At 44.9% G+C, this 26,050-nt stretch overlaps 5 protein-coding genes across 10 annotated transcripts in view; 2 read left to right on the top strand and 3 right to left on the bottom strand.

Moving 5' to 3' along the window:
• The window catches only part of LOC6495867 (kazrin), a 39,681-nt gene extending 17,151 nt beyond the window's left edge, over positions 1–22,530 (top strand). The window contains exons 1-15 of one of the 6 annotated variants that reach the window (XM_001959711.4): positions 3,570–3,844; positions 9,609–9,673; positions 9,862–10,186; positions 10,913–11,486; positions 13,653–13,844; positions 14,689–15,591; positions 15,656–15,716; positions 16,000–16,199; positions 16,259–16,365; positions 16,428–16,815; positions 16,919–17,080; positions 17,192–17,336; positions 20,396–20,507; positions 21,110–21,133; positions 21,198–22,530. In XM_001959711.4, coding sequence (XP_001959747.2) covers positions 10,073–10,186; positions 10,913–11,486; positions 13,653–13,844; positions 14,689–15,591; positions 15,656–15,716; positions 16,000–16,199; positions 16,259–16,365; positions 16,428–16,815; positions 16,919–17,080; positions 17,192–17,336; positions 20,396–20,507; positions 21,110–21,133; positions 21,198–21,653 — 3,438 coding nt within the window. In that variant the 5' untranslated portion in view covers positions 3,570–3,844; positions 9,609–9,673; positions 9,862–10,072 and the 3' untranslated portion in view covers positions 21,654–22,530. Of the gene's footprint in view, positions 1–3,569; positions 3,845–9,608; positions 9,674–9,861; positions 10,187–10,912; positions 11,487–13,652; positions 13,845–14,688; positions 15,592–15,655; positions 15,717–15,999; positions 16,200–16,258; positions 16,366–16,427; positions 16,816–16,918; positions 17,081–17,191; positions 17,337–18,176; positions 20,334–20,395; positions 20,508–21,109; positions 21,134–21,197 lie in introns of those variants that run through there. The other 5 variants (XM_014908037.3, XM_032450269.2, XM_014908038.3 and 2 more) reach the window with 5 other exon arrangements.
• LOC6494745 lies at positions 7,503–8,106 on the bottom strand. Its single transcript, XM_001959710.3, has one exon. The coding sequence runs from the start codon at positions 8,036–8,038 to the stop codon at positions 7,550–7,552; it is 489 nt and encodes a 162-aa protein (XP_001959746.2). The 5' UTR covers positions 8,039–8,106; the 3' UTR covers positions 7,503–7,549.
• LOC6494744 lies at positions 22,520–22,969 on the bottom strand. The gene has a single exon (XM_001959712.4). It carries the CDS (start codon positions 22,904–22,906, stop codon positions 22,754–22,756), a length of 153 nt encoding a protein of 50 aa, XP_001959748.1. The 5' UTR covers positions 22,907–22,969; the 3' UTR covers positions 22,520–22,753.
• A 246-nt stretch (positions 22,970–23,215) lies between these two features.
• Positions 23,216–25,837, bottom strand: LOC6494743. Its single transcript, XM_001959713.4, has 2 exons — positions 25,729–25,837; positions 23,216–23,900 (listed from the first exon to the last, which is right to left on the bottom strand). The coding sequence occupies exons 1-2, from the start codon at positions 25,810–25,812 to the stop codon at positions 23,658–23,660; spliced, it is 327 nt and encodes a 108-aa protein (XP_001959749.2). The 5' UTR covers positions 25,813–25,837; the 3' UTR covers positions 23,216–23,657.
• On the top strand, positions 23,974–25,931 carry LOC6495868 (probable hydroxyacid-oxoacid transhydrogenase, mitochondrial). The gene is made up of 5 exons (XM_001959714.4): positions 23,974–24,066; positions 24,133–24,217; positions 24,332–24,706; positions 24,761–24,902; positions 24,962–25,931. Exons 1-5 carry the CDS (start codon positions 23,999–24,001, stop codon positions 25,702–25,704), a joined length of 1,413 nt encoding a protein of 470 aa, XP_001959750.2. The 5' UTR covers positions 23,974–23,998; the 3' UTR covers positions 25,705–25,931.
• Positions 25,932–26,050: the final 119 nt, after the last annotated feature.

Below are 26,050 nucleotides of genomic sequence, written 5' to 3' on the forward strand. Positions count from 1 at the left end.
TAATTGCCGCCAAACGGAAATGGCCGAAAGGGGTGTGGCCAGGTGGCCAAAATTGAAATTGAAACTGGGTCAGATTATCTGCCAGACCGCTGCGCGTACACGTTCGTCCGCCCAACACCCAATTGGCGTGAGCTGGGGCAATAAAAACTTATTAAGCGATGCTGGGCGATGCTCTGGAACTTGCCATGAACCGCTGAAGTCCGGACGAAAACCGCTAAAGCCCCAAACCCCGAACCCCGAAAACTGAATCCAGTAAAGGGAAAAAGGATGTAAGGATAAATGGAGAAACATTTGCTGGAAATGTGTCGTTGCCTTGGGGCAAGACCGTAATAAAAACGAGCGAATGAAACGAAATAAAAAATATAGAAAAAAATGCGCATACGCCGCATTGGCTTCGTCCGCCTTATAATAGACATTAATAATATATCGCAGTTTCCTTGTCTCTTCCGCTCTCTTCCTCCATGTTCAGTGGCAAGTGCGATAAACCGTTTAGCAACATCCGGTAGCATATACACACAGATAGCACATACATATATAGTCAGACTACAGGATGTGGAATGGCTAGAGAAGCATAAACACAAACAGAAACGAAAGGGGTATCCTACCTTTTGTCCTCTCGAGGACATTTGCATACTAATTCGATTCATTACATGGCTACGACTATAGAGGACCCTAATAGAGGTAATCATTGCATTCGTAAGCTGATTTGGTTGCAATTCCTTGCCTCCTTTTGAGTTTAGACATCACAGGACCCGTCTCAGTTTGCTTTTCAATTTCAAAATATTCTTGCAGCTGGTATTCTTTTTGAACTCTGCTCGAAATTTAATAACTACGGCTGAGAACGCAAATATTTTGCAATAAGATATTGCCTCATATGCCGACGCACAGAGCCGGTGCCAACAATGACTTCAAAAAGTATTGGCAAAACTTTGGAGACGCCCCGTGCTATGGTGCCACTCCCTACTAGATGATTCTACTTGCCTCTTTGCAGTGCCATCTGCGGAAAAGTTTACTGCGATAAATGAAAATAGGAAGCAGCCACAGCGACAATAACAAGATGTTGAAATAAGTTGTCAAGCCAACGCATCCGGCTTCCTTTTATTTTATTCCTTTTTTACCATTTTTATTTGTATCTTTTTTTTTTTTTGTTATATACTCGCATAGTACTTCTTTATACATTCTGTTTGCCTGGGCTTGTATAGTTTCCACTTGTCTGAGTGCGGCGGCTGACGGCGATAAGCGTAAAGCATTGATAAACATCCTCGTTCTACTCGGTATTACCACAAGCCCCCACCCACACCCACGCCCACTCCCATCGCTTTCCCAGCCAGTTTCTCATTTTTATTCCGACTGGCAGTTCGTGAGCTATAAGGATGATGCGGATGTCAGCCAAGGACAATGACAGTGCCATGCCCACAATCGCTTGGCCTGACAAAACGACTGGCCACGGAAACTGGCTGAGAGGAGACACTGCGACATAATATATGGTAATACATTTTGGAGTCTTTATCATAATCGTCTCAGAATTTGTGTTAAATTCTTTCCAGAAGAACAGACAAGATGGAAAATTTGTGAAATGAAACTTCATCCTCTTAGTACCGGGTATAAATATCTTTTATATTCAAATCAGCTTCACTATCTCCACAATACTACGAAAGCAAAGTTTGAGGTTTTGTTCCTGGTATTGGGAACTCGGCAGGATACTGCAGGAAAGATGGGTGGTGGTGGTGGCTGTCAGTGGGACACTTTGCTGTCAATGGCAGTTGAGTTACGACAAAGCGAGAAATTGCATAGCAGACTCGCTTCCTCGCATCGCCCCAGAGGAATTTTCACGCGTCACCTGTGGCAGATAGTGCTCCGAGCTTCCGTTTTTCCATCGAACGTCTTGTGTCCTGGGGACCTGCCGAGGAGGAACAATAATGGGGTATAGATCCTTTTAGGCCTACAATGGAAGTTGAATGAACTGAGCCAGAAATCGATGGGTGTGAGCCAGGAACTAAGTGCATTTGTTCCTCATTGTGCTCAGCTGGATAGCAGTGTATGTCCTTTCGCCGATGGCGTCTGCCAGGATAAGCCCAGGACAGGCCCAGCAAACTTGACGTTCATTTGATAACATTTTATTAGCATCAGGCTGTGCGCTTATCTCATGGCTGCACTTCACATTGCCACATATCCGCAGACAGGGGGGCAGACACAAAGCCAACACAATGATTGTCAGTCACAATAAATACAAATACATGTCCTGTTGGCTGCTTGTTGCTCTTGTTGCCAGGATATATCGGTACGATGCTGTCAGGTGCAAACGGTGTACGTGGCAGCGGCTAGTCACGTCTGCCACTCCTATTTATGAATGACACTTCACTGTGCAACACAGTTGAATAGGGCTTACTGGGTTCAAATTCTGCTTACAGGATAATGTGCTCTCATTCGGTTTAAGCCATGTTTGCTACTCCACGTTGCTATGCCACTCAATGAAACACTTTATGGGTTTAATTTAATGGCAAAAAATAGACGAAACATGAGATACAAATGTCCAGTTTGAGTGCCATTTAAAATGAAATGAAAGCCCAGAAATATGTGACTTGCTTGCCACACACGCTTGCTTTCCTAATTAAGTGCTCTCATAATGCCACAGACTCCTCAGAAACCTGCCTCAGAAAAGTTTCTGCAAGTGCAATGCCTTTGTCACTTCTTGTTAAAAATGACAATACAATACTCAATTGTAAGTACAGTCTGCTGCAGATTGAATTACACTTATGATGTGTATATGCGACTACATAGTCTGGGAGTTGCCACTGGCAACCTCAAATGTGCGAATTGTGCCCTTCTAGAGTCTGAATCGGTTTCGATTCCCTTGTACTTCTTGCACATTTTGTAAATACTTCCACTGGCTTTTCGGAAAACAATGTTTTCTCTGTTTTAACCACCGAAATGTCTGGGCTTATGGTAGCTATTTCATTAGAGGGAACTCTTGCTTTGTGGCCAACAACAGGACTGATTTAAGCCAAGTGAAATTGTCGAGAAAATGTTTTGTGGTTTTCTGAGCTTCTCCTTTCTGAACGCCAAAAGAGAAATTTATTTTGCTGATTAATTGGAAATGGAGTGGCACAACAAGAGTTTAGCATCAGAATGGGTATGGGTCTAAATGTAAGCTTGGGGTGTCAATGCAATTTTGTAAATTCGTTGGGTAAATCAAACTTTGACCTTCGTTTTTCCGGAGCGGAGCAACAAGGATTCGGAAGTGCTCTTTTTAGGCAGGATGCTTCGGCGTGAAAACGTAAACAAACACTTGTCCATGGTTAGGTCGGGTTTTTGAGAGTCCATGGAGTCCTTAATGGAGAAAGGGATCTCTGAGCTTTCTCTCCAGCGCATGCGGGTTCTCTAGTTCTCTCTGTAGCTTTCTGTGACGTCACAGGGACGCCGCCAAAAACGGCACTCGAGCCAAATGCCAAGGACTCGTGCTCAGTGCCATTCGAGAATTTCGCCAAGTGAGACGTTCCAAGCGGTTGATAGTCAGTTTTCTCAAACAGAGCCTTGTCCTCGTCCTCCTCCACCAACACCATCACCACTATCGCACTCCCCCTCTCTCTGTGAAGGACTCGTGCGTGCGTGAGTGTTTCAGTGACTGTGACTGTGTGTGTGTGTTAGTGTTAGTGTTAGTGTGAGTGGAAGTGTGCGTGTGTGTCAATAAAATCAACAAGAGCGAACAAAAACTTTCGACCAGAGCGTGTCCAACAAATTAGAAAGCCAGAAACTGTAGAGCCAAAAAAAAAAGAAGATCCGACATTGACTTTAACTTGACCACGTGGCGCAGCTTGTTTTTCCGGCCAGTTCGAGGTTCGAGGTAATTCTATCCTGCAGCGCAACAAACAAAAATAAAAACAAACAGAACAGACATTGGCAAAACAACGCAAAAGCAACACAAACAACACAGAACTGAATCGAAGCGAAGAGGAAATTTCAACGCCAGAATGAAATTCGGTCAATATTTGTTCCCATGTTCTTGTTGCTATTGCGTGTGCGTTGAGTGTGTGCGTTTGTTTGTGTGTGTATGTAAAAAGAGGGAAATTTTTTGGCATTTTTATTCAGCCGCCATTCGCTTTGTGTTTTTTTTTTTTCTTTTTTTAATAGATTCACCCCCACAATGGAGCGCCAAAAGGGAAATATAATCTGTGGCACAGAATTACGCACTTTTTCATGGGGGATTTGGGGGAAACTAGGGATTTATGAATGAATTATCAGAATATGCGCATAAATATATTTAAAGCGTGCTGCCTGAATAAATCTTTATTAATTTCCGTGTCTCACTTGATAATGACAACACCTGTAATTGTCGCCAGACACGAAAGCTATTAATCCATCCTCTGGCGATGGGCGGCACTGCGAAAAAACTCATGTTATTCCTTTTTGATTCACTCTCTAGCGGCTGAAGTTTTCTGCTTGCTTTTTAAATCAGAGCCTTATGGGTCAAAAGTATGCCACCTGGTTGAATAAATCAAGCGGGGCTGGGGCGGCCAACAGGGCGGAGGGTGAATATTGCACATAACATGGCCGCACGTAACGCATACGCCGTGTGGACCGCGGAGAGACCACCAACAGTGCGTCGTGTAATAAATCGCACGACAATAACTCACTGGGAAAAGATGACGGTGACTTGCGTGTGTGTGTGTATGTGTGAGGGGGGCGGGTTCAGAAAGGTGGAAAAGGGGTTGAACAAAGTAAGACCCAGCCGTGACCAGGAAAGTCGCAAAACTGAAAGCTATTAAGGCAAAAGACTTAAAGACTTTTCCAGCCCACAAAGGGAAGAGACAGAGTCCTGCCCTGTCGTGCTACTCCCAACCACATATATAGACTTACGCACACATCCGTTTCCTGTCACAGCGAACCAGAAAAAACAACAATAACAACAACAACGAGAACTCACTTAGCCAGCTGCCTGAGCTTCTTCGCCAGCTACGCCTTCGCCAGACTCACTTGACATGCTCTTAATACCAAATAAAAACAAGAGCTCAAGGACACTGAGGAAACACTCCGTTCCACTTTTGCACTAAATCCCCCCCATCCCATCCCAACTCCCAACCTTTGGCCACCGCCCCAGCCTGATGGCGCCCAGCCTGATTCGCCTGCCTCGAGCTCATCATGTGTAAATTTTTAATGTTGCCAAGACCGACAACAGCAACAACAAAAGTACCAAGAACATGAACTGTATTCTTGCCACCACCCCCCCGAAATGTAGGTTATCAAATTGTGTTCAAGTTGTCCTCGCCCAACCTCCTGGGAAAACTTTTAGAGACCTCTCCCCGTCCCCCTCCTTCGTGGAAAACATTTTAAATGATTTTGTTGTCGGCGGTTGGGGTTGCTTTTTTTGTTGTTGCGTTTTTTACAGCAGTTTTTTGTTCTGACCCCACTACCAATTGGGTCAAGCATTTACATTTCGCGCCTAGCGCAAATATTTCCAACCAGAAGTTTCCTACAACCACTGGCCACGCCCGCCGCGTACTTAAACGCCTCATCCGTTGTGTTCAACACGCTCTCAACTGCAACTGCCACTACAACTGGCTGAAGGCTGGCTGGGAGCTGCATCTATTTAGTCAAATTAAAAACACAAATTCAACTTTGCTCTGCCGGCTGCCACTAATTAATTGCAAACTAAATGAGTTTCTCGGCACAAAACTTTATCTGGCGCCGTTGCATGCCACAGCAAAGCTGATTGCTGTCAGTTTTGCGGCAAGATGGGGCTCAAAAGGGGGCTGCCTTTGGTGGCGGTGGCAGGATGGTTTATGCGGCTCCTCCAGAGAGAAGGGAAAATGGGAAATTGCTTTGCTCACACATTCCAGGCCTTCGATCGAAGTTCCCCAGCCGAGAATGGATAAAAAGTGATACAGGAAATTAGGGCTAAAGCCAGAGAGAATTGGTCAACACACTTGGAAAAATATTCTATATCCTACAGTCTCTATATCCTTGGGCCTAGGATATAGAGATCTTGCCTTTCAAAATGAGTCATCCAATTATGAATCACACTGTACGCCATGCAGATGCCCAATAAAGTTAGTCACTCGGAAATTATTTGTCCGCTTGCAGTTCGATTGCCTGAGATCTTGGTCAACAGCCGCCTGCCAATCAAGTCCTTCATCATGATGGCTGTCAGGACGTCGTCCTGCTAGTCAATCGGGCATTAAATTCTCACTTGGCATGCAGTGCGGTGGCTGGGATTTCAATGCCTGGCCCGCGGCGTCAGTCTGTTAAAGCAGCTTATTAATTTTCATTGAATTTCCACCACTGTCAATGTCAATTGGCACGCAGAGGTTGCAAGTACCGAGTTCAGTTGCCCCGAGGGAATACATATGTCGGCCCTGTCATGGCCAATTTCGAGGGCAGAGTTCAATGTTTGGTTGAATAATTCGATTCCAAAAGCAAACAGTGCATACCATTTTGTGTTTCGTCGAGAGAAGCTCAAGCTTTTGATTAGTGCCTCAATCGGATTTATTCAAATTCTCAATTTATGCTCACCTAAGCGCTCTTGTGGCAAGTAAAAATTGATAAATGTATTTATATTATTAAAATATTTGCCATAAATGCCAAATATTTCCTTTCATAAATCTTTATTCTTGAGAGGATAAAATTCTCAAAGCCCTCACGTACACACACACTCACGTACACCCCCCAACATAAAAAGCAATTTATGAAGCACACTTCTCAGGGCAATCTTCCATTCCCAACTAAATTGCTTACACACCGAGAGACACACACAGAGGAGCCTGGAGTTTAATTGAATGCGAAGGCAACGGCATATGCAGCGTCACCGGCAGGCCACAAATCAAATAAGTAAAGCGAAAACAGGTCAAGTGCTAGCTCTGAACTTCCCAGTTTCCAGTTCCCGGTTCCCGGTTTTGAAATCACATTCCCCAGTTACCATTCGGAGGACCAAGATGCTCCTGGACAAAGGGAAAGCACTTAGTTGGCCAGAACGACCAGAACGGCCAACACGTTTGCTTTCACTCGAGATATGTGTTCAGAGAAACTTGCAGCTGAGTGCACATAATCGGACCCTGCCTTTGACGCCGACAGCCTCTGGAGCTCCTCTGAAGCTCTGCAGCTCTACGGTCCTGGAGAAATGCTTTCAAGTCGTCGGCCACCCCCTTGAAGCTAATTTGTTCGGCTCCGACACAAATTGTAACTAATTTTACGTACTCAACTTTGTACTCGGCCCTCATTCCAATGCAAATTGCTGGCTGGTCGGACACAACCTGGACAAACTGAAAGCCCCAAAAGTTAACTTATAAAAAGCCAGGCAACGGGGAACGGGCCATGTTCGAAAGTTGGCGAACGATTTGCTGCAACTATGTCGATGACAAGGACTCGAGCGAGAAACTGGAAGTTCGACAGGCAAACTTTCTAAGCGGAAAAAAGCGTCCTTACAAAATAAAAAAAAAACTTGCCAGCTGGAAAGTGAAAATCCCAAGCATAATCTTTGAGATACAAACTTTCCACTCTCCCAACAATTATATGCAAAAAATGTATTTAATTTCTTACTGTGTAGTGTTTAGTCCTAAAGTTTACCCCAAAATTGCGAAATCGTGCTCTCCGTCTTGACCTCGTAGAGGTGGGCTAGCTTCCGCAGGAACCGCTCCTGCCGGGCCTCCTCCTTGCGGGCCTTCACCTCGTCATTGTGCTCGGATAGGTGTTTCAGGCGGTTCGATATCTGGGTCGTACGACGGCGCACATGGGCGTCCATGTCGCGGCTAATACGATCCCGGGCCTCCAGCCAGCTCTTGGTGGTGTGCCGATGGTAACGGTCCGTTAGGAGGGCCACTTTGGCCAAGCGGACCGACAGCTCCTGCACCTTGAGATCCTCCAAAGCGTTGCGACGCTCAGCCGCCGCCGCCTGCCGCTCCGCCAGGGGACGTGGCGACGGGCGGTGGTGCTTGAGCTGCAGCTCGACGGGCGGACGATCCTTCACCGGATCCTGGAGGTGGACATAGAAGGCCGAGGCTCTGGAGCCGGGCGAGGCTCCCGCGATTCCCTCAGGGACACTCATAATTTTGAAAGGAATTTTTGAATTTTGATGATGCTTCGAACAAAGGTTTGAGAAGCCCTACACTGTTTCCAAAGTTTGCTTGGGTTGCGATTATTTTCTCCATCTTTCTGCTGGATGAACTCTTTTTAAATAAAATAAACACACAATATTGCAAGTTGCAGCCAAAAAATTTAAACAAGAGGAAAATCACAGCCACCAGACTAGGTAGTTAATGCAATGTTGCCCCGGGCAGCCAAGGGTTAAGTTAACCATGGCCCCATCCATATCTATCTGCGGCCTGGCTGTGTGCAACATTCTCGTAAATACCTATTCATATTTAGTCTGCCACCGACAAAAGTACAACTTCAGAGAACTTCATCTGTGTTCGTGGCACGGATGTAACGCAAAAGTTCCTTGTTATTATTATGATTAAAGTTTGTTTTTGCTAGTGTGTGGTGCACACCACATTAGTGTGGCTGCCACACCACCCAAAAGCACCCACACCCCCAACCCATGGGTCCCTGCCCGTAACCAGCCCGGGTTGCTACTTTAATATAAATGTTTGTGGTCTCGTCGTCAAGGTGCTTTCGGAGTTGGATTCCAGTTGCGGAGGTCGCTTCTGTTTGCCCTAAGCCTTGTCCTGGTCCTGGCCAGGATACACGGATATATGTTTATGCATAGGGCATAGCCATCCATCCATTTGGATCAGGGGTTTTAGGGAAAAATGCAAGAAAAACATGAAGCCAGAACATGACCGCAACATATTTTCCTGGTCATCCTTTGTGGTAGTTGTAGGTCTTAAAGCGGATTAAACTTAAAGTACCTGCGTGGTTGGCAGGAGGGGGCTGAGATCCGAGGCAGATCTGCCAATTGAAAAGGTAATTTTTGGCCAGGGACTATGCTAATATTTTGGCTAATATTTGCTGAGCTTATGGGGAGACCTTTTTGAATACATACGAGTGTGTGTTTAATTAGAAAAGCAGAGAAAGAAAAGGTTGACGCAAAAATATGATTCTATTTAATGGAGTAGTTGTGTACTTAACCCGCCTGCTTGAACTTTTTAATGCTTGGGATGTTTCTCACTGATAACCTTATGCCGTGTCACCTATGATTTGTAAGCGTGTAAAGTTTCAAGCACTTCATGTGGCAGTTCCCCGGCCTGTCACACGCTTCGTGCCCAGTTAACAGCTGTCACTCCGCCCATTTAAGACTCTTGCCGCTCTTGTAGCTGAAAGCCCGCCCGGGCTGTAATTTAACTTTTACTGCAGTCCCCCGAATCGGGCCAAAACAGCTGAAAAGGCTGAAACAGCAGCTGCAACTGCAGGGACAACTGCAGAACTAGACTCCGAGAACTGAGCGTTGACATGCAACTTGAAAAAGAAAAAAACAACAGCTACCCAAAAAAGCTACCAAAATGGTGGTTTATGGCCAACATGCTAACAAACAACTAAGCCCGTTGGGGACTCGAAAACCTCTCAGTTTTTATGGCCATTTGTGTGGGGCACCAAATTAGTTAGGCTGCCAAATAGGAAAAAAAAAAGCAAAGAACTAGCAGGCTGACTGAAAACTCTCCCATTTTGTTTACTTGCAGGACATTCGCAGGACATCTGGTAATTGAATGGGAGTTTGCTGGACAAGAGGGACCTCCAGCTCAGCGTACGTATTGACCCACTTCCCAGGCCTTTTTGGCCATTACACAGAGACAAAGCAAAATTAATCAGAATCGTCAATGGTTTAGTTTCTATTTTTATTTATTAACAAGAATTGGAACCTTAATAGCCAAAAATTAGTGCTTTAGTTGGCCCGATTGTAACTGATATTGTGATAATTTTCTCTCTGTGTAGTGCCAAGTCAGAATGTTTGAGCATCGATTAGTTCAGAGTTGTGGCAGTTGAGGCATCAAGGAGAGAGCTCGAGATCATCCTTCCCGCCCACTCACACGCCCGATTTCCGGTTGGTGCGATTGCTGAGTGAGTCCCGAGTGCTCGAGTGTGCGTGGGTGTGTGTGTGCGTGCGGTGGTGCCTGTGCGCTTGGGTGTATTGGTGGTGGTTAGCATGCAAATCAACGGTCTTGCTGCCGGACCAACGATGGCAGCCTCAGAGCCACCAGAGCCGCCGCCGCGCAATCCGGATCGCATAAACGCCTCGCTGCACAAGCTGGGCGAATCCGTAAGTACAACCAGCACCCCGAAGATAGCCATTCCCATCTCTTCACAACACCACCACCCCGCCCTCATCCCCTCCATCTCATCACCCATCTGCCATTGAAAAGATACTCGTACTGGAACCTGTCTGCCTGCACCACAAAAAGCAATTTCCCCAAACGAATCCGCACTTGATGTTTAACCTAATTGGACCTCATTCATTGCTTTTTTTTCCAGGGGGGGGGTCTGGGGATGGGATGCATGCCTCCACTCACCCATCCACCCACCCACTCTCTACACAGCTATCTCCCTTTCCTCATTTTTGGCGCACCACTTCATCTTGCCCGCCTGCTCTGAAAAACTGAAAAACAAACAAAAAACAGAAATTCCTTTCAATCTGCATCCCTCATTGACTAATTGACAACTTTTTGGGCTGTACATCTCTGTCTCTCTTTGCCATCCGCCTCTTGCTATCTGTTTCTGGCTATTAGTAGGTCTATACACTGTTTATTTCATCAACTCTCTAATTTCCAAATCCCACTCGTCTCGGCTTTCAAAGCAAATGTGTCAAGGAGTGATCCACTGACTAAACTGCTCTTTAAAATACATTTTAAATAGATGTGTTTGATTTATTCCTGCACTATCCTGATTAGCATTAATTTTGGCCTTGCTTCTATCTATTCTTAGCCATTAATTCAATCTTATAATTGCATTTAATTCAAATTCCTATTTTATTGAAAACCTCTTACAGAAAATTGTGAAATCCTTGGACTCCTCAGTGGTCACAACATTGAAGGAGAAGACGGGCTCGGTCAACAATAACAAGCCCATAAGGCCACTACTTTCGCTGGACAACTCTGTCATTGCTTCGACCTCGGGTGGAGCAAGTGGAGGAGCTCCTGTCAAGCCGTCACCACTGGTTTTGGCCTCTAAACGAGACCTCACGCCCAGCAACGAGAGCGGCTCATCGCCGGCCAGCTCGAATGGCAGCAACCAGACCCTCACCCCACCCATGACCGCTGACAATCAGCCCCTCCAATTGCAGCAGCAGCAGCAGCAACAGCACCACAGGTCACCTGCGTATCCTGGGAAAGGAGAACCTGCCGCTGGGACACATCAGCAGCAGCATCAGCAGCAGCAGCAACAGCATCAGCAGCAATTACCGAATGGCACCGGCAACACCAGCCACACAGCCATGATCCATGCGAATAACTCGAATTTAATTGCCGCAGGTCACTTGGCTCAGCCGGCAGGCTCCGGGTCTGCCACCGTCTCCGGGTCCGGATCCGGACCCAGCCCCTCCAGCGCTGGTGCACTCAATGCAGGTAAGTGTGTGTGTGTTTGAGTTTGGGTATGACTTGGGGTATGGGTAAATCAACAGAGTGAAAAAATACTAATAAATACAAGTCATTAACTTTCCAACTTTTTTCTTAGTGGGTTTTAAGCCTTAACCTTTTTTCTTCAAAATCAAAATTTACTCGCAAGCTTTTTAAGAAAACAAAAATAAGAGGGAGGAAGTAGAAGCCACACTATCCATAATTAAAAGCGATTGATTTTTTCCCCAGTGTATGCAAATGCATTTGTAATGTGTAAACGACTGGGGGAAAGGAGAGCAATCAGCAGATTGCTGCGGGCCCAGGAAGGAGGTCCGGAGCAGAGGGGCGGGGTATCTTTGTGGCATGAATGAGCAAATGCTGGCCACCGTGGGAATGGGTAGAGTGGACTAACCCCCCAACCCCCACCCAGGGACCATAGACCAGGGAGAGGAATTAAATCAGCGTTCCTGATTGAATCCTTTCAAACCGAAATTCTGATTCTGATTTAATTCTTTGCTTCCCAAAATGCGTTAAATATTTCAGTTGCCATCCAGTTGCAGTTTTTAATGTAATTGCAACGAGATGGTGTGTGTTGTTATGTCATGAAAATGAAAATGAAAATGTGGCAAGTGCTAGAGATAAAAGCCACAGACTTGAGGAAGGCAAAATCGGACTTTGGGTTGACCGCACACAGACACAACATCCCAGAGCCGTAAGCCAGGGGGGCCATGGGTTAGTTTTGCAAGCAAAGTGCCTTTTTTTGGTGGCCGGGTTGGCCAACGCATCGGATTATATCAGAATGGCAAAGTGATGTACACTTCAAAAATCTGACAAATGGATGGTAATGGCCTTCGTTGGAGCACCCCATGGCCCATGCCCCGCCATCACTCCCCGATTTCACTTTGAGTGCTGCAGTTCAAAAGTCAACGAAGCAGAGGGTCGGGCCCTCCATCTCCCTTTCCCCGTGGCGGGAAGGTGAAAAAAGTTGGTGTAGACCCAAAGTGGTTGCGGTCGAGTTGGGCTTGGAAAACTTAAACGCTAAAATCTAAACTGAGTGGAGCTCTAACCCGAATCTCAATTTAACAGCCTCCACTTGAGGTTCTGTTTTTGTTATTTTGGGGGATTTAAAATAGTCAGACTCTTTTAAAACTGTTGATGTTTGTCTGGCAAATGGTGGGCTATAAAGTTCAAACCCTCCAATTCATTCTGACCTCAATTTAAATATGTGCACATGCATTTAATAATGATTTTATGCGAAGCATTAAATGCTAATTAAATTTTAATTTAAATCCTTTGCCATAAAATAAATCCATGCTGACAATCAATAAGCAGAAAAGCTGAAAAAAGTGAGGCAAAAGAAAATCATTTCCACGTGTGTGGCCCTGTTGTTGTGTATTAATGATTATCCTGGAGTGTCCTTGTGTGTGTGTGTGCAATCAATTTAGACTCATCATCAGTTATTCACATGGTTGAACCTGTGACCTGGGCTAAGCTGGTTGGGGATTGGAATTATGGGCTGGGGAAATTATGATGTTTTGGGAATAAATAGATAATCGAATTGCTCATCTACCTCGTAAATGCATCCTTATGAGTTCATTGTTCCTGCCATTACTCGTTGACTCGTTTGCATTTAGATTAATGTACCGAAAATCAATATTAATTCATTTCCCTGTTTCGACTGCTATAATTGTTGTTTATTTACTTTTCAATCCTATTTGTACGTTTTCGGGGTATTGTGTTTTCGATTTCGGTTCGAGAGGAAATCTAATTTCGTGTCCTGCACGCTGTCCCCATAACCTTTCCACCTGGGATGGTATGGTCTGGTATGGGATTATTTGTCAGTCAGTCCGATTTACACACACATACGTATACTCACTCATTGTTAAACACACCAACACATAGTCGTTTCATAAAACCACTCACGCATACAGACAAGCCCCATTTACCATTATCCTCGTTTGTTGGCATTGTTCTTATACTATTGCTGTTGTGGTTGTTGTTTGCGATTGCCGTTTATTTGTTTTGTTTGGAACTACTTATTGGGTCAGCCCGAAAATGTCCACCTATCCCTGAAAACCCAGCCACCCACCGATAACCATCCTACAGCCCACCTTACCTCATCTATCCATCTATGTATGTATCTATATATCTGTATCTGAACAATGCCGTAACCAGTTGACAAGCGAAATGCCAACGATGTGTGCTCGATTGCCAAATTAACGGACCCGGACGTTTTGGCCCTGAGTATGAATATGGTGGGACCACCGCACTCGCCGACCTCCGCCGCCTCGGCGGCCCTGCTCCTGCTGGAGGAGTCCTGCGACGGCAATCGCAACGACGAGTCAAGGTTCCATGTGCCCGGATCAGGTAAGTCCAACCACCAACCACGTCATCCCGCTCTTGTGCTGCCAACCTTTATCTCGATCTGCATCTCCGCTCTGCAGCAATGGCATCTCATCACCACTCATCACAATTAGCCCGCATGTCCCCCAATCTCAGACTCCCAGATTCCACCACAAAAAGTAGTTGGCACTTGGCTAGCAATTCATCCGCTTAGTGCTTGCCAATTCATTGCACTGGCCTGGTTATGTTATGATTACACTGATTTTCAGTTTGCCTGCAAAACTTTCAATGTGTTTCGGATTGCACGCCTCCGCTTTCACTTCTCACTTCAGTTTTCTGTTTTCAGTTTTATGTTTTCAGTTTTCAGTTCCCCACTTTGCATATTAAAACGCTCGGCAGGCATCAGCTGGTCCTGAAACTTTCGTTGTATGCCCTACAGATTGCTTCAGTTTCCCCATTCCTTAAGTTCTGCATTTTAGTTTTGAAACTTGGCCTGGGAACCGTGTACAAATGCAAGGGAATCGCTAACCGGTAGTGGTAGTGGGCGGCTAGAGGATGGCATTATGGCTAATGAGTAGAGTATCGTAGAGAAGGCATGTACGCCAGTTAGTAGTCCTTATAATTTCGAAAATATATTCCTGAAAGTTATGAATTGGGAGTCACAGAAGTTTCGTAATGTAATTTTAAGTGTAATTTAATGGAAAAGCTAAAGAGTCCTTTTAATTACACCTTCTGTGACACTAAATGCTGGCTTGCACTCCTCCTACGATCATCGCTTCACCGCAGCTTGGTAGCTGTAGCTGAGAATCCTGCTCCAGGATTAAGACTCCTCTTCCCATAACTTACTAGTTTTGCATTCGATTTCCAGAGTCCGCCATGAAGCTGCGCGAGGAAAACGAGCGTCTCAACTCCGAACTGCTTCGGCTAAGGCGACTCCTTGAACTTTCCACAGATGGAGCCGTCGGTGGTGTGGATGCCACACCTGACACGGAGGCAGGTGGATCCGCTGAAGGATCTGCTGTCAAGGAGCGCGTTGAACGGCTGGAGTCCGAGCTGAGATCCGTCAAGAATCAGCTCCTGACCATGCGGCTGGAGCGCAAGAAACTCCGGACGGACAAGTCCGATCTACTGGGACAGGTGAAGCAACTATGCGCCTCGTTGCAAGAGAAGGAGCAGGAGCTGCGCGACTTCATACGAAACTATCAGGAGCGAGTTCGGGAAACGGAAACGACAAATGCGAAGATTTCCGGCGATCGGGACCGCGAGAGATTCCAGCTCCTGAAGCAGGCTCGGGATGAGGCGGAGCGCTCTCTGGCTTTGGCCCAGCAACTATCCTCCCGAGATCTCCAGCTCCAGAGGCTGCAGGAACAGCTCCAGGAGGCTCGGCGGCAGCTGACTGGATGCCTCTCTGACCAGGAGAGCCTCCACTCGTTCGCCCCACTGACTCCACCTTCCGCCGCATCCGGAATGCTCAGCCAAATGGTGGCCGGCTCCGGAATGGGTGGTGGCTTGGCCGGCATTCGGGGCACCACCGAAGACAGTGGTCGTGGCAACTCGTTGTCCGCCTTTAGCGGCAGTCTGAGTGGCGGCTCCGGAGCCACGGCAGGGGATCGGAACTCCTGTTCAAATGACTCCGGATTGAGGAACAGCAGCGATCGCGAAAGCACCGGCGGGGAGTTGAATTTCAGTGACGGAACCTGTGACAATGGTCCCTGCATCACGGTGGATCCGGACAGCATCTCGCTGGTGTCCAGCCAGAATATGTATCAATGTGAGTGGGTTACCATTTATAAACCACTTAAACCTTAGGCTTATTATTTTTTAAATGTTTCTAGTTGGAACCCCCAAAGAACGGAGCCCCACACTATCTCCTCTGAATTCAGCGGCTTATTCCAGGTATTTTTATTGAAATTCCACATTATAATTGAATGTGTTTGTTGGTGGCAATGGACTCTTGCCAAGCACGTTCAGTAAACTCTAACCTCACAGCTAATTAGCTTGTTTAACTATGCAAATTAATTTAATCTGCCAAACTGGTCAGATGTCATTAGATGACTGATGAACGCTGAAGCCTCATTAAGCGGCATTGGTTTAGATTATTTTACCAACATTTTCAGGCTTAAATTAATAGCATAGTGTGTTCATTAAATATCATTTAATTATTTTCGAAATTCAATAGGTCGGTAGAGCAGTTGGGCTCTCCGGTGGATCCCGAAGGCCCTGGTGGTGGCGCCATAAGCCGGAAGTTTGCCGCCGCCAGTAAGAGTGGCCCTCTGGGGGCTCGTAATGGTCGCGGCGGTACTTGGGGAAGTATATCCCGGGTCTTTGCTCGATCCCGAAACAAGAGCAAGGCCCTATCCGCTGATGGAGTGACTGAATGTGAGTTGAACAGATTATAATATGATTTAAAATAATATTTAACCGTATATCCCTTAAAGATGCCGACTACTCGTGGAATCCTTTGACGGAGGAGGGCTACGCCGAGAAGCTGCGTCTGCTGCGCGAGGCCTCCCAGTTGCCCATCGATCGCTGGCGTGCCACACAGGTATTTCCCATAATTAACTTTCTTAATTTTAAAGAAAACTCTTCAATCATGAATCCTTTCAGGTCCTGGCCTGGCTGGAGGTGGCTCTGGGTATGCCCCAGTATAGTGCCAGGTGTGCGGAGAATGTGAAGAGCGGCAAAGTCCTTCTCGAACTAAACGATGTGGAGTTGGAGGCGGGACTGGGACTGGCCCATCCCATGCACCGTAAAAAGCTACGGCTGGCCATCGAGGAGCAGCGGCGACCGGAACTGGTCCGATATCCGCTAATCACGCAACTGGGACACACCTGGGTGGCCTCCGAGTGGCTGCCGGACATCGGGCTGCCCCAGTATGCGGAGCCGTTCGTCCAGTCCCTGGTCGATGCCCGAATGCTGGACACGCTCTCCAAGAAGGAGCTGGAGAAGTTCTTGGGCGTCACACGGAAGTTCCATCAGGCCAGCATTGTGCATGGTAATTGTTATGAGAGTCCCAGTGTCCTGTAACCTAACCTTAATTATCCATATTGTTCATTACCAAATGCCCTTCTCTATTTACCATTCCATTTCCTTTCCAGGCATCCACGTGTTGCGCATCGTCAAGTACGACAGACAGACGCTGGCCATGCGCCGAGTGCAATCGGAGACGGTGGACACGGACCCCATTGTTTGGACTAACCAGCGATTCATCCGCTGGGTGCGATCCATCGACCTGGGCGAGTACGCCGACAATTTGAAGGGTGCGTTGGGCATATCGATTGCCGTTTGATTATGCCATTCATGGCTGCAATTACTGCGGTTTCTGACCCACTTCCCTCTCTCTCCTTCTCTGTAATATCAACCACTTGCAGACAGCGGAGTGCACGGCGGGCTGGTGGTGTTGGAGCCATCCTTTTCCGGTGACACCATGGCCACGGCATTGGGTATTCCCCCCTCGAAGAACATAATACGGCGACATCTAAACACGGAATTTGATGCGCTTATTTTGCCTGCACGGTAAGTTTAGCGAGAGAATGAATGTCCTTTATAGGATATTCTTCTGTATGGGTGTGTGTGCGTGTTTGAGTGCCAGTGTGTGCGCGAGTGTGTGTCTCCTTGTGCCTTGCGTGTGTCGAGTATCCTTTTGGTGTAATCCCTCGGGTCTGACATGTGAAATGTGAATACATAAATATGTAGCGTAATACAGCGTTTTGATTAGAGTTGTCTTTGTTTTTGATTGAGTTATTGCCGTTTTTGTATTTCCATATCCGAACGCTTACATAACCTCCCCGATACTATTAATTTCCGCACCCCCCAGACACCATTCATGCTCATTATTTGTTAGGATATACTATTATTGTGGGAGCTAATCAGTTATTGTTTCATAATCACGCTTCTTGTCATCATCACATTAGAAGACACATCTCTGGCTATTATACGTTTAGTTAGTGCTTTGATAATTTTTGAGCCGCTTCTTATATGCATATACTATCCATCTGTTTTCTTCCCCATCTCATGGCTGCAGAAACTCGAACTATTCGAATCATTAGAGAAACTCATCCCAAACCTCATGCGATGTCATATCTCTGTATCATTATCTGTCTACTCGTGCATAAGTATGTAACGGTCTCTTCTATTAGATAATATAGATCTGTAATGTGTTTCTTTGTTGATCATGTGAACGTACGCGTCTTAGACAATCTCATAAGATAACAAATTTTAAGAAAAAATTTATGAAAATATGCTTTATGAAAAAGGCAAAATTCCACTAATGGCGGCCCTCGTGGCCATGTGTTTCTCTCTCTTTTCTTTCCCAAAAAACCGATTTCGTATATTTTCTATATATCCAAAATGCAGATACATTATTTACTGTCAAATGGAAGAATTTCAAATGGAAGCCTCCAGACAATTGGCCAAATTGCAGGGCCATTAAATCCGCATGAACCACAAAAAATACAAAGAGAAAAAAATACATAAAAAATCAAAAAAAACTTTAAATGGGATTCATACTGATTTGTTTAGCCAAGCTGATGATGATGATACGATAATAACTTTAGGGAGAGAACAATAACTGGAGCACAGCGCTAGTCATTTTGTCATTACGAGTAGTTGATAGTTGATTCACGGCAGAATAATCACGACTCGATTAGCAATCATACATTATATTATTAAGTGCTTTAGGCATCGAATATAGGAAAGCACGCAATTAAACAGAAAAATATAAAACAAAAAACCATGTGTCCAAGCTTTGCATATCCGAAATATCGAAATGAACTCCCCGAGGAGCGCTTAACGTTGCATTTAATTAGGTTGATTTACAAGTCAAGCATTTAATGTAGTTAAAAAAGAAAACAAAACCGCATAATTAAGACTTTTTCGTCAATGTAATCGATATATACAAGATAGTCAAGTTTTTTGCATTAAAAATGCCATTGTACACCGTTTCAAAGACACACAATTAGGCGGCTTTCGTTACTAGCCCCGGTACACACTAGGTCACTGTGATACAGGGAGCCCTCCCTGTTTACTAAGCTCGGTTAGACAGGCCACCAACGCACAATTGAACCTTAAAGACCAATTACATGACCACACATTCACAAACACATATACATATACATATACATAGACACGAGCATACACATACATCTACATACATTGCCGTGGTTAATTAATTTACTCCATGTTTGTTGTTGCATACTGTGAGGCGCTTTAAGTGAGTTGGTTCTGCGGTCTCTAAAGTTTCACAAAAATTAAAAACACACACAAAACATTGTATGGATAGTTGTGGAAAACTTTAACAAATTTAAACGAAAAGTTTAGGCGTCCAAAGTCCAAAGAATAAAAAGTGAAGATAATCTGGATATTTTAGTTAGTTGAATTGCATTTAAGAAATAATAGCATACATTTGAGCGCTTGCCTAAACGACCGCAGGACTCTCTCCCATAAGTCAATAAGTTTTCTCTAAGAAGTCGTTATTTTGGTTTTTGCAATTTTGCAACTACAGTGTCAATTGTAAGTAAAACTTGCTTACTAAGTAGCTTATCTCTCTCTTAAACACACAACTGTCACACGACACGAATCCAAGTTCTATGTATGTGTTATCAATGTTTCTAAGTAGCTTGACCTAGTCTAACCATTGTCATATGAATACAAATACATTATATCGATCGTAAGTGTGATTGGAACTAAAAACAAATAACAAAAAAATAAGGCTTTAAAAAAAGATACATTTGTGGCTGATGGTTTCTTGTCTGTTAGAAAATCTTTTCTTTTCGATTTGAACCTTACTTTCCATTTTGATTCGGGGGCTTTCTCTCACCATAGACCATAGATATTGATTTGATTTTTGTTGTTGATTACGCTACAAGTAGTTTATTGTGCTATCGATACATACAATATCCGAAAATCTATTTAAAAATTAACTCTCCAACATCGATTAACCAGATTTTTTGTCTTTGTCCCGTTTCTTTTTCAATCTTTCCTATATTTATCCTCAACTCTCTTGCTTTTCCATCCATATTGTTACCTCTTCAATTTCCAATTGTAATCGAATCAACGGCTTGTTGTTGTTGCTAACTATGCTTGAATGTCTAACACGACCCAACAACACAACAACAAATCAACAACAAATCAACAACAATCAACAAAATACCAAAATTAATGCAATTAATTAAATCAACAACCAACAAAACACAACCAAACTGATACATGTGTGTCCATGTGTGTGCCTGCCTCTCTCTCTCTCTCACTATCTCTATCTTGCTCTGTATTTGATATCTCTGTTGCTCTGCCTGCCGTGCCCCACCGCCTCCACGCACTAACCAATCTCCAAAATCTCCAAATCTGTCTGTGTCCTGTCTACTTTGTGCTGCCTGCCTGCCTGCCTGCCTATGAAAATACGAAACAACATGCACCCAAAACCCATAACAACATGCCATACCATTGAACCCCAAAAACCACTCGAACACACAACCACAACACACACACACGCAAACTCAAACACACACACTCATACGTATAAAATGTATGCAAAATATTCGCAAATCGAACTCGAAATTGCCATGTTTGTTGTGTAGAGCGACTCTGGGTCAAGGCATCCGTTCCGGTTGCGGCGTAGTGCCACTGACAGGACCCGGCGGATTGCAGCACTATGCCACAACAGATCGCCGCTCAAGCGGCAGCCTCAGGGTAAGTAACAATCGATACCCACTATATCCCACAATACCCCATTGTATCCCCCAACTAGCCACATAACTTATGTCTAAAATATCCTTAAATGCTATTCAATATTTGATGTGTCCTAAGCCTGAATTGACGTGAAGCTTTCGTTGTCTGTCGGTGTCTATTCTAAATGATTTAAGCACAACAACTTATTGTTTCTAGATCTAAGATTAAAGATTAAAGTTAGACAAATAAAAATAAATTTAAAACAACAATTTGAAATGAAACTAAAAATTAAATCAATCCAAGAATAGACATGTCCTTAAAAAGATAAGTATTATTTTCTGTCAAGTAATTTTTCATTTAATCTCTTTTTTTAAAAATAAGCATGATTGTTGCCAAAATGATTTAAGTAATATTTAATAATTACACTTCCAACATAAATACATAAAAATACATGAAAAGTCAAAAACAAAATTTAAAAAACAACCTGGTAGCAACTGAAGTTTCACGACAGTTTGTTAAGAGTTTAATAAATATGAGGAGATATTTCTTAAAAATAAGGGATTAGCTTTAGATAACTTAATACATTTTTTGTTTCTTTTCATTTTTATTTTGGAAATCAAAAGATTTCGGCATGGAAAGGATCCCAGGTGAGTTCTTAAATTAGCATTTTTAGATTTCCTAAAAACTAATTCATAAATCTTACCCTTTCAGAGTTCCCTTTCAAAAGCCTTTCGGTTCAACAGCAAGCCCCATCGGTCCGGCGACCGGAGCTCCTTCGGCAACTCCACCTCCCCAACGCCTTCGTACAGCAGCAGCGAGGGTGGCGGGGGAATATACGCAACCATAGGCCACCAGTACTCCAATCCGCATCATCACCCGCAGCAGCAGCAGCACTATCACCACTTCCTGCCACCGCCGACGACTGCCCCGCCACCCATACCCACGGCGGGCGGCAACTACGGGCCACCAGGTCACAGGGTTAGCGCTCCGCCCGTGGGCGGTGTGGGTGCACTGGACGGCATGGGCGTGGCCGAGGCGCAGATGCTGTACGAGCAGAGCAGGCGGCGCGTGAAGAGCATCAGCGACATTGGGGCGTCGACGAGTGCGGGCAGTGTGGGGGCCTGCAGCCTGGGGGGCATATCGGCCTCCTCGGAGTCCCCGGAATGAGAGCGAAAATCTAGATAGTTAGGCATTAACCTCAACCAAAGATACTCAGCTGTTTTCCCGCATGAAATCCTCAACTTCCCTAAAAAAACCTGCGACTAATACCTTCCCAGCTGCATTTTGAGCTTAGATTCTACGACAAGCAAATCAAATCAATTATATTCAAGTCAGTGTCAGACCCACCTACAAGATACAAGCATTCAGCAGATACAGATACATACATATGCGTCAAGCAGAAGATACAAAGTAAGATGAGAGTAATTTGATCAAATCAGATAGAGCTACGAACTATAAGCCGACATAGACATAAGATCTATCCTCCCCCGGAATCAACTCGAATAGATTAATTAATCGCATATATAGTACGTGCTATGGTGTAATACTAATTGTAATTGTAACTGTAAAGTTAGCTTTAAATCTTTAATTATCATACTCACACACAGACACACATTTACAAGCTGATGTCGACACTGGAGAGGCAATTGCAGTTTAGATAAATTGAAATTATTTTGTAACCAAATAAAAACAAAGACACTATCGTAGCTAAGCAAATGAAAACGGAAACTATTGAATTAAATTTGATAAATTAATGGTCAGACTCGAATACAGAATGCAGAATCAAATATATATATATAGATTATGGTAAATACGACAAACGCACTTCCCCAACAAATACAAAATACGAAATGATATGAAAACCCTCGCACAACCAAAGAAATCAAGTCAAGTCAAGTAAGGTCTTGGTGCTTCATCCGCCAATCTATCAGTATCAGATCAATCCCCGAAAGTGTCAGGGTATTATTAAGCTGACCAATTTAACTCTAGAACTATGACAAAAACAAACTATCGAATAAACCAATGATCAAAACTCTGTTGTAAATTAAAGGATATTTATTGAATGGGTATGGGGTAGGTGACTGGTAATACTATATCTGGAAATCCCACTAGATGAGTAGAATTTCAACATATTGCGTTTTCTCAGCTCCGAAACATTTGAAGTTTAACGAAAGTTGATGTGCCTTTTGAATCTGCTGTGGATCAGTGCATCTTCGGGGTGTATCCTTGGAGGGATTATCCTGTTTCCTTTCTGCGGCATCTAGTTGCTAGCGCCGATCGTCGTCATTGTCGTTCCTGGGACGTCGGGTGGTGTAGGGACGACCCTTTGGCTCCGGCGATGGCTCGGCGGTGGTCAGGGTACCCAGGCTGCCGATCATGGCCAGGATTCCGAAGATCAAGAACAAGTTAAGCCACTGCATCGCGTGCTAAGGCTTGTGTTTGGCTGTCTCCTCAATTGCAAACTGATGCCCGATCGCCTGGGAATCGTACTTTTTATGGCCTGGCGCCCCCAGCGGCCTGCATGCTAATGAAGGGAATTGCCGTCAACATCACTTACCATTGCCAGTTGTTTATGTTCGCAGATCGGCCAGATAGACGGCCAAATTGAGTTGTAAATCTAGCGCTAAAAATGGGCGGACATACATTTAGGTAATTAGCTCCATCGGACAATTGTTCCCATTACAATCGAATCGCAGTCACACATTTCAGTTTCCAATTAAAAACGATAATTGCTTTCGAACGACAAAGCTTTGAACATAGAATATTTATTATATAGAGTTGTTTGGGGCTTCGAGCTTCCCCTCCAATGTTCTTGTATACAATATTTTGGATATTTTATAGATCGAGTATAGATTTTACAGACTTATCTGGGTATAACGATATCGAAGGCAATTTCTTGCCAATTTCTAGGATCTAGGACAAACATTCGTTTGCTTCAAATGACACAACAACGCGGAAATTATAACAATTGAAACGGAAAACTTCATAAACTAGGCAAAGTATACAAAAATAACTCTGGGGACTGCATTAATATATAAAATAAAAACATTTTTCTTTAAAAATACTGCAACGAATATCACTTGTCTGGCAAATGATCGATAAAAGGTCTCGCGACCAAGTCTCAAATTTTACAAATATCACAATGAGTTGGCTGTGGGAAGATGTTTCCACTTAAAACATCCATGGATTTCCTATAACTGTTGGGCTCAGGCTCAGGTTTTGCTGGAAAAGCTGGCCGAGTTCGTCCATTTCCCGCTCCCGTCGCAGCTCCTCGCCCACCTGCTGCCACAGGCTCTCGAATCCGTTGTCGTGGGCGGTCATGGAGACGTCGCCCTCGCAGGAACTGTCCTCGAACACAAAGGAGTAGTCTCTCTGGTAGTCGCACATCTTCTTTTTTATAGATTTTTTTAAAAGCTGCAAAGAGAAAAATTCAAAATTTGGCGGTTACTTTATCGATATCAAGTGGCTATCGATCCGAGTTCTTATCAGAAGACATCCAATTGGAGCAGCTGATGCCATTTGCATCCAGAATGTCGCGCAAGAATGTCTTGAGTTTAATCAACACAATAGTGGCTAATTCGTAAGTCTTAGATTTTTATAAATTGTATAATTTAGGCTCTAAATTAAATTATTTTTTTATACATAGCTGCAAGTGCCCGGCCCACTCGCATAATTATGGTTCAGCCGCCCCCACTGCCACCCAAACGGGTCGCATGGAATACGCATTTGAGGCAAGTCTTTGATTTTTTGGACTTTGGTCCAGGTGTTGTCATCTATTATCTCTAAAAATATCTGGTTTTTCAATGGAGGAGATAACCCAAATAAATGTATAATCCCCCATTTAGATGTCCGCCTCCACGGTGCGGTTTGGACCTGGAGTAAGTGCCGAAGTGGGCGCCGATCTCCGCAACTGGGGCGCCCAGAATGTGTGCCTGGTCACGGACAAGAATGTGGCCAAGTTGCCCTCCGTTAAGGTGGCCTTGGACTCCCTGGCTCGTCACGGCATCAACTATGAGGTGTACGATGAAACCCGAGTGGAACCCACGGATAGCAGCATGTGGCATGCAGTAGAGTTCGCCCGCGGCAAGGATTTCGATGCCTTTTTGGCCATTGGCGGGGGATCGTCCATGGACACTGCCAAGGCAGCGAACCTCTACAGTAGTGACAGGAAGGCCGACTTCCTGGACTATGTCAACTGTCCCATAGGAAAGGGCAAAGAGGTAAGAATAGATCATCTTTCCAGACATAAAGACTTAATAAGTGATTCTTCTTAGATATCCGTGAAACTAAAGCCACTGATTGCTATGCCCACCACCTCGGGAACTGGTTCCGAGACCACCGGAGTGGCTATATTCGATTACAAGAAACTGCACGCCAAAACTGGAATATCCAGCAAGCTCCTCAAACCTACCTTGGGTAAAGTCTATGGATGAACATGTAAATCCAAGATTAGATTCAAGATTTGTTATTCCTAGCTATCATTGATCCCCTGCACACCCTCTCCCAGCCGGAGCGGGTGATGGCCTTCGCCGGCTTTGATGTATTCTGCCACGCCCTGGAGAGCTTCACGGCCGTGGACTACAGGGAACGTGGTCCGGCCCCCAGTGATCCCAGCCTGCGACCCACGTACCAGGGCAGGAACCCCGTCTCGGATGTCTGGGCTCGGTTTGCTCTGGAGACGATACGCGAATCCTTTGTGGACGCCATATACCAGCCGGACAACCTGAAGGCCCGCTCCCAAATGCACCTGGCCTCGACTATGGCCGGCGTGGGATTCGGCAATGCCGGAGTCCACCTGTGCCACGGTCTTTCGTATCCCATTTCAGGAAATGTTCGCAATTACAAGCCAAAGGGCTATTCTGCGGATCACGCTCTCATTCCCCATGGTCTGTCTGTGGTAATCAGTGCTCCGGCTGTGTTTGAGTTCACGGCACCGGCCTGCCCGGATCGCCACTTAGAGGCAGCCCAGCTGCTGGGCGCCGAGACCCGGGGAGTTCGTTCCGAAGATGCCGGACGTCTTTTGGCAGACACTGTGCGCGGTTTTATGCAGCGTGCCGGCATTGAAAATGGCCTCCGGGAGCTGGGCTTCACCAGCAGCGATGTCCCTGCCCTGGTGGAGGGTACGCTGCCCCAGGAGAGGATCACCAAACTGGCACCCCGTGCCCAGACTCACGATAATCTCTCGCAGTTGTTCGAGAATTCCATGGAGGTCTATTAATTCCAGATCAGAGTCGCTACTTACCCACGCTCGACTTGCTCGCTTGATCAAAAGTTTATAACTAACGGAATCCTTATGACTAAGTTGGTCACATTTCCGCGGAACCATAGCTTTCAATTTCGAAAAAAAATAACAACAAACACACGCTCTGTTGAGACGCCCAGATTGTCAATAAACTTTTGTATATATGTTTGGAATAAAATACCATATAGTGGCTTGGAATTTGATTCCTCGTCTTTTTGTTTGTTTCTTTTTAATGGCTCGAGAGCCCCTTGAAGGGTAATTACTCTCTAGTCAGCATTATTTCCTCCAGATTCTCTTTTGAGCTCTGAAGTCCTCTTTATAT

The sequence above is a fragment of the Drosophila ananassae genome, chromosome 3L (assembly GCF_017639315.1).
Source record: "Drosophila ananassae strain 14024-0371.13 chromosome 3L, ASM1763931v2, whole genome shotgun sequence".
Lineage (NCBI taxonomy): Eukaryota > Metazoa > Arthropoda > Insecta > Diptera > Drosophilidae > Drosophila > Drosophila ananassae.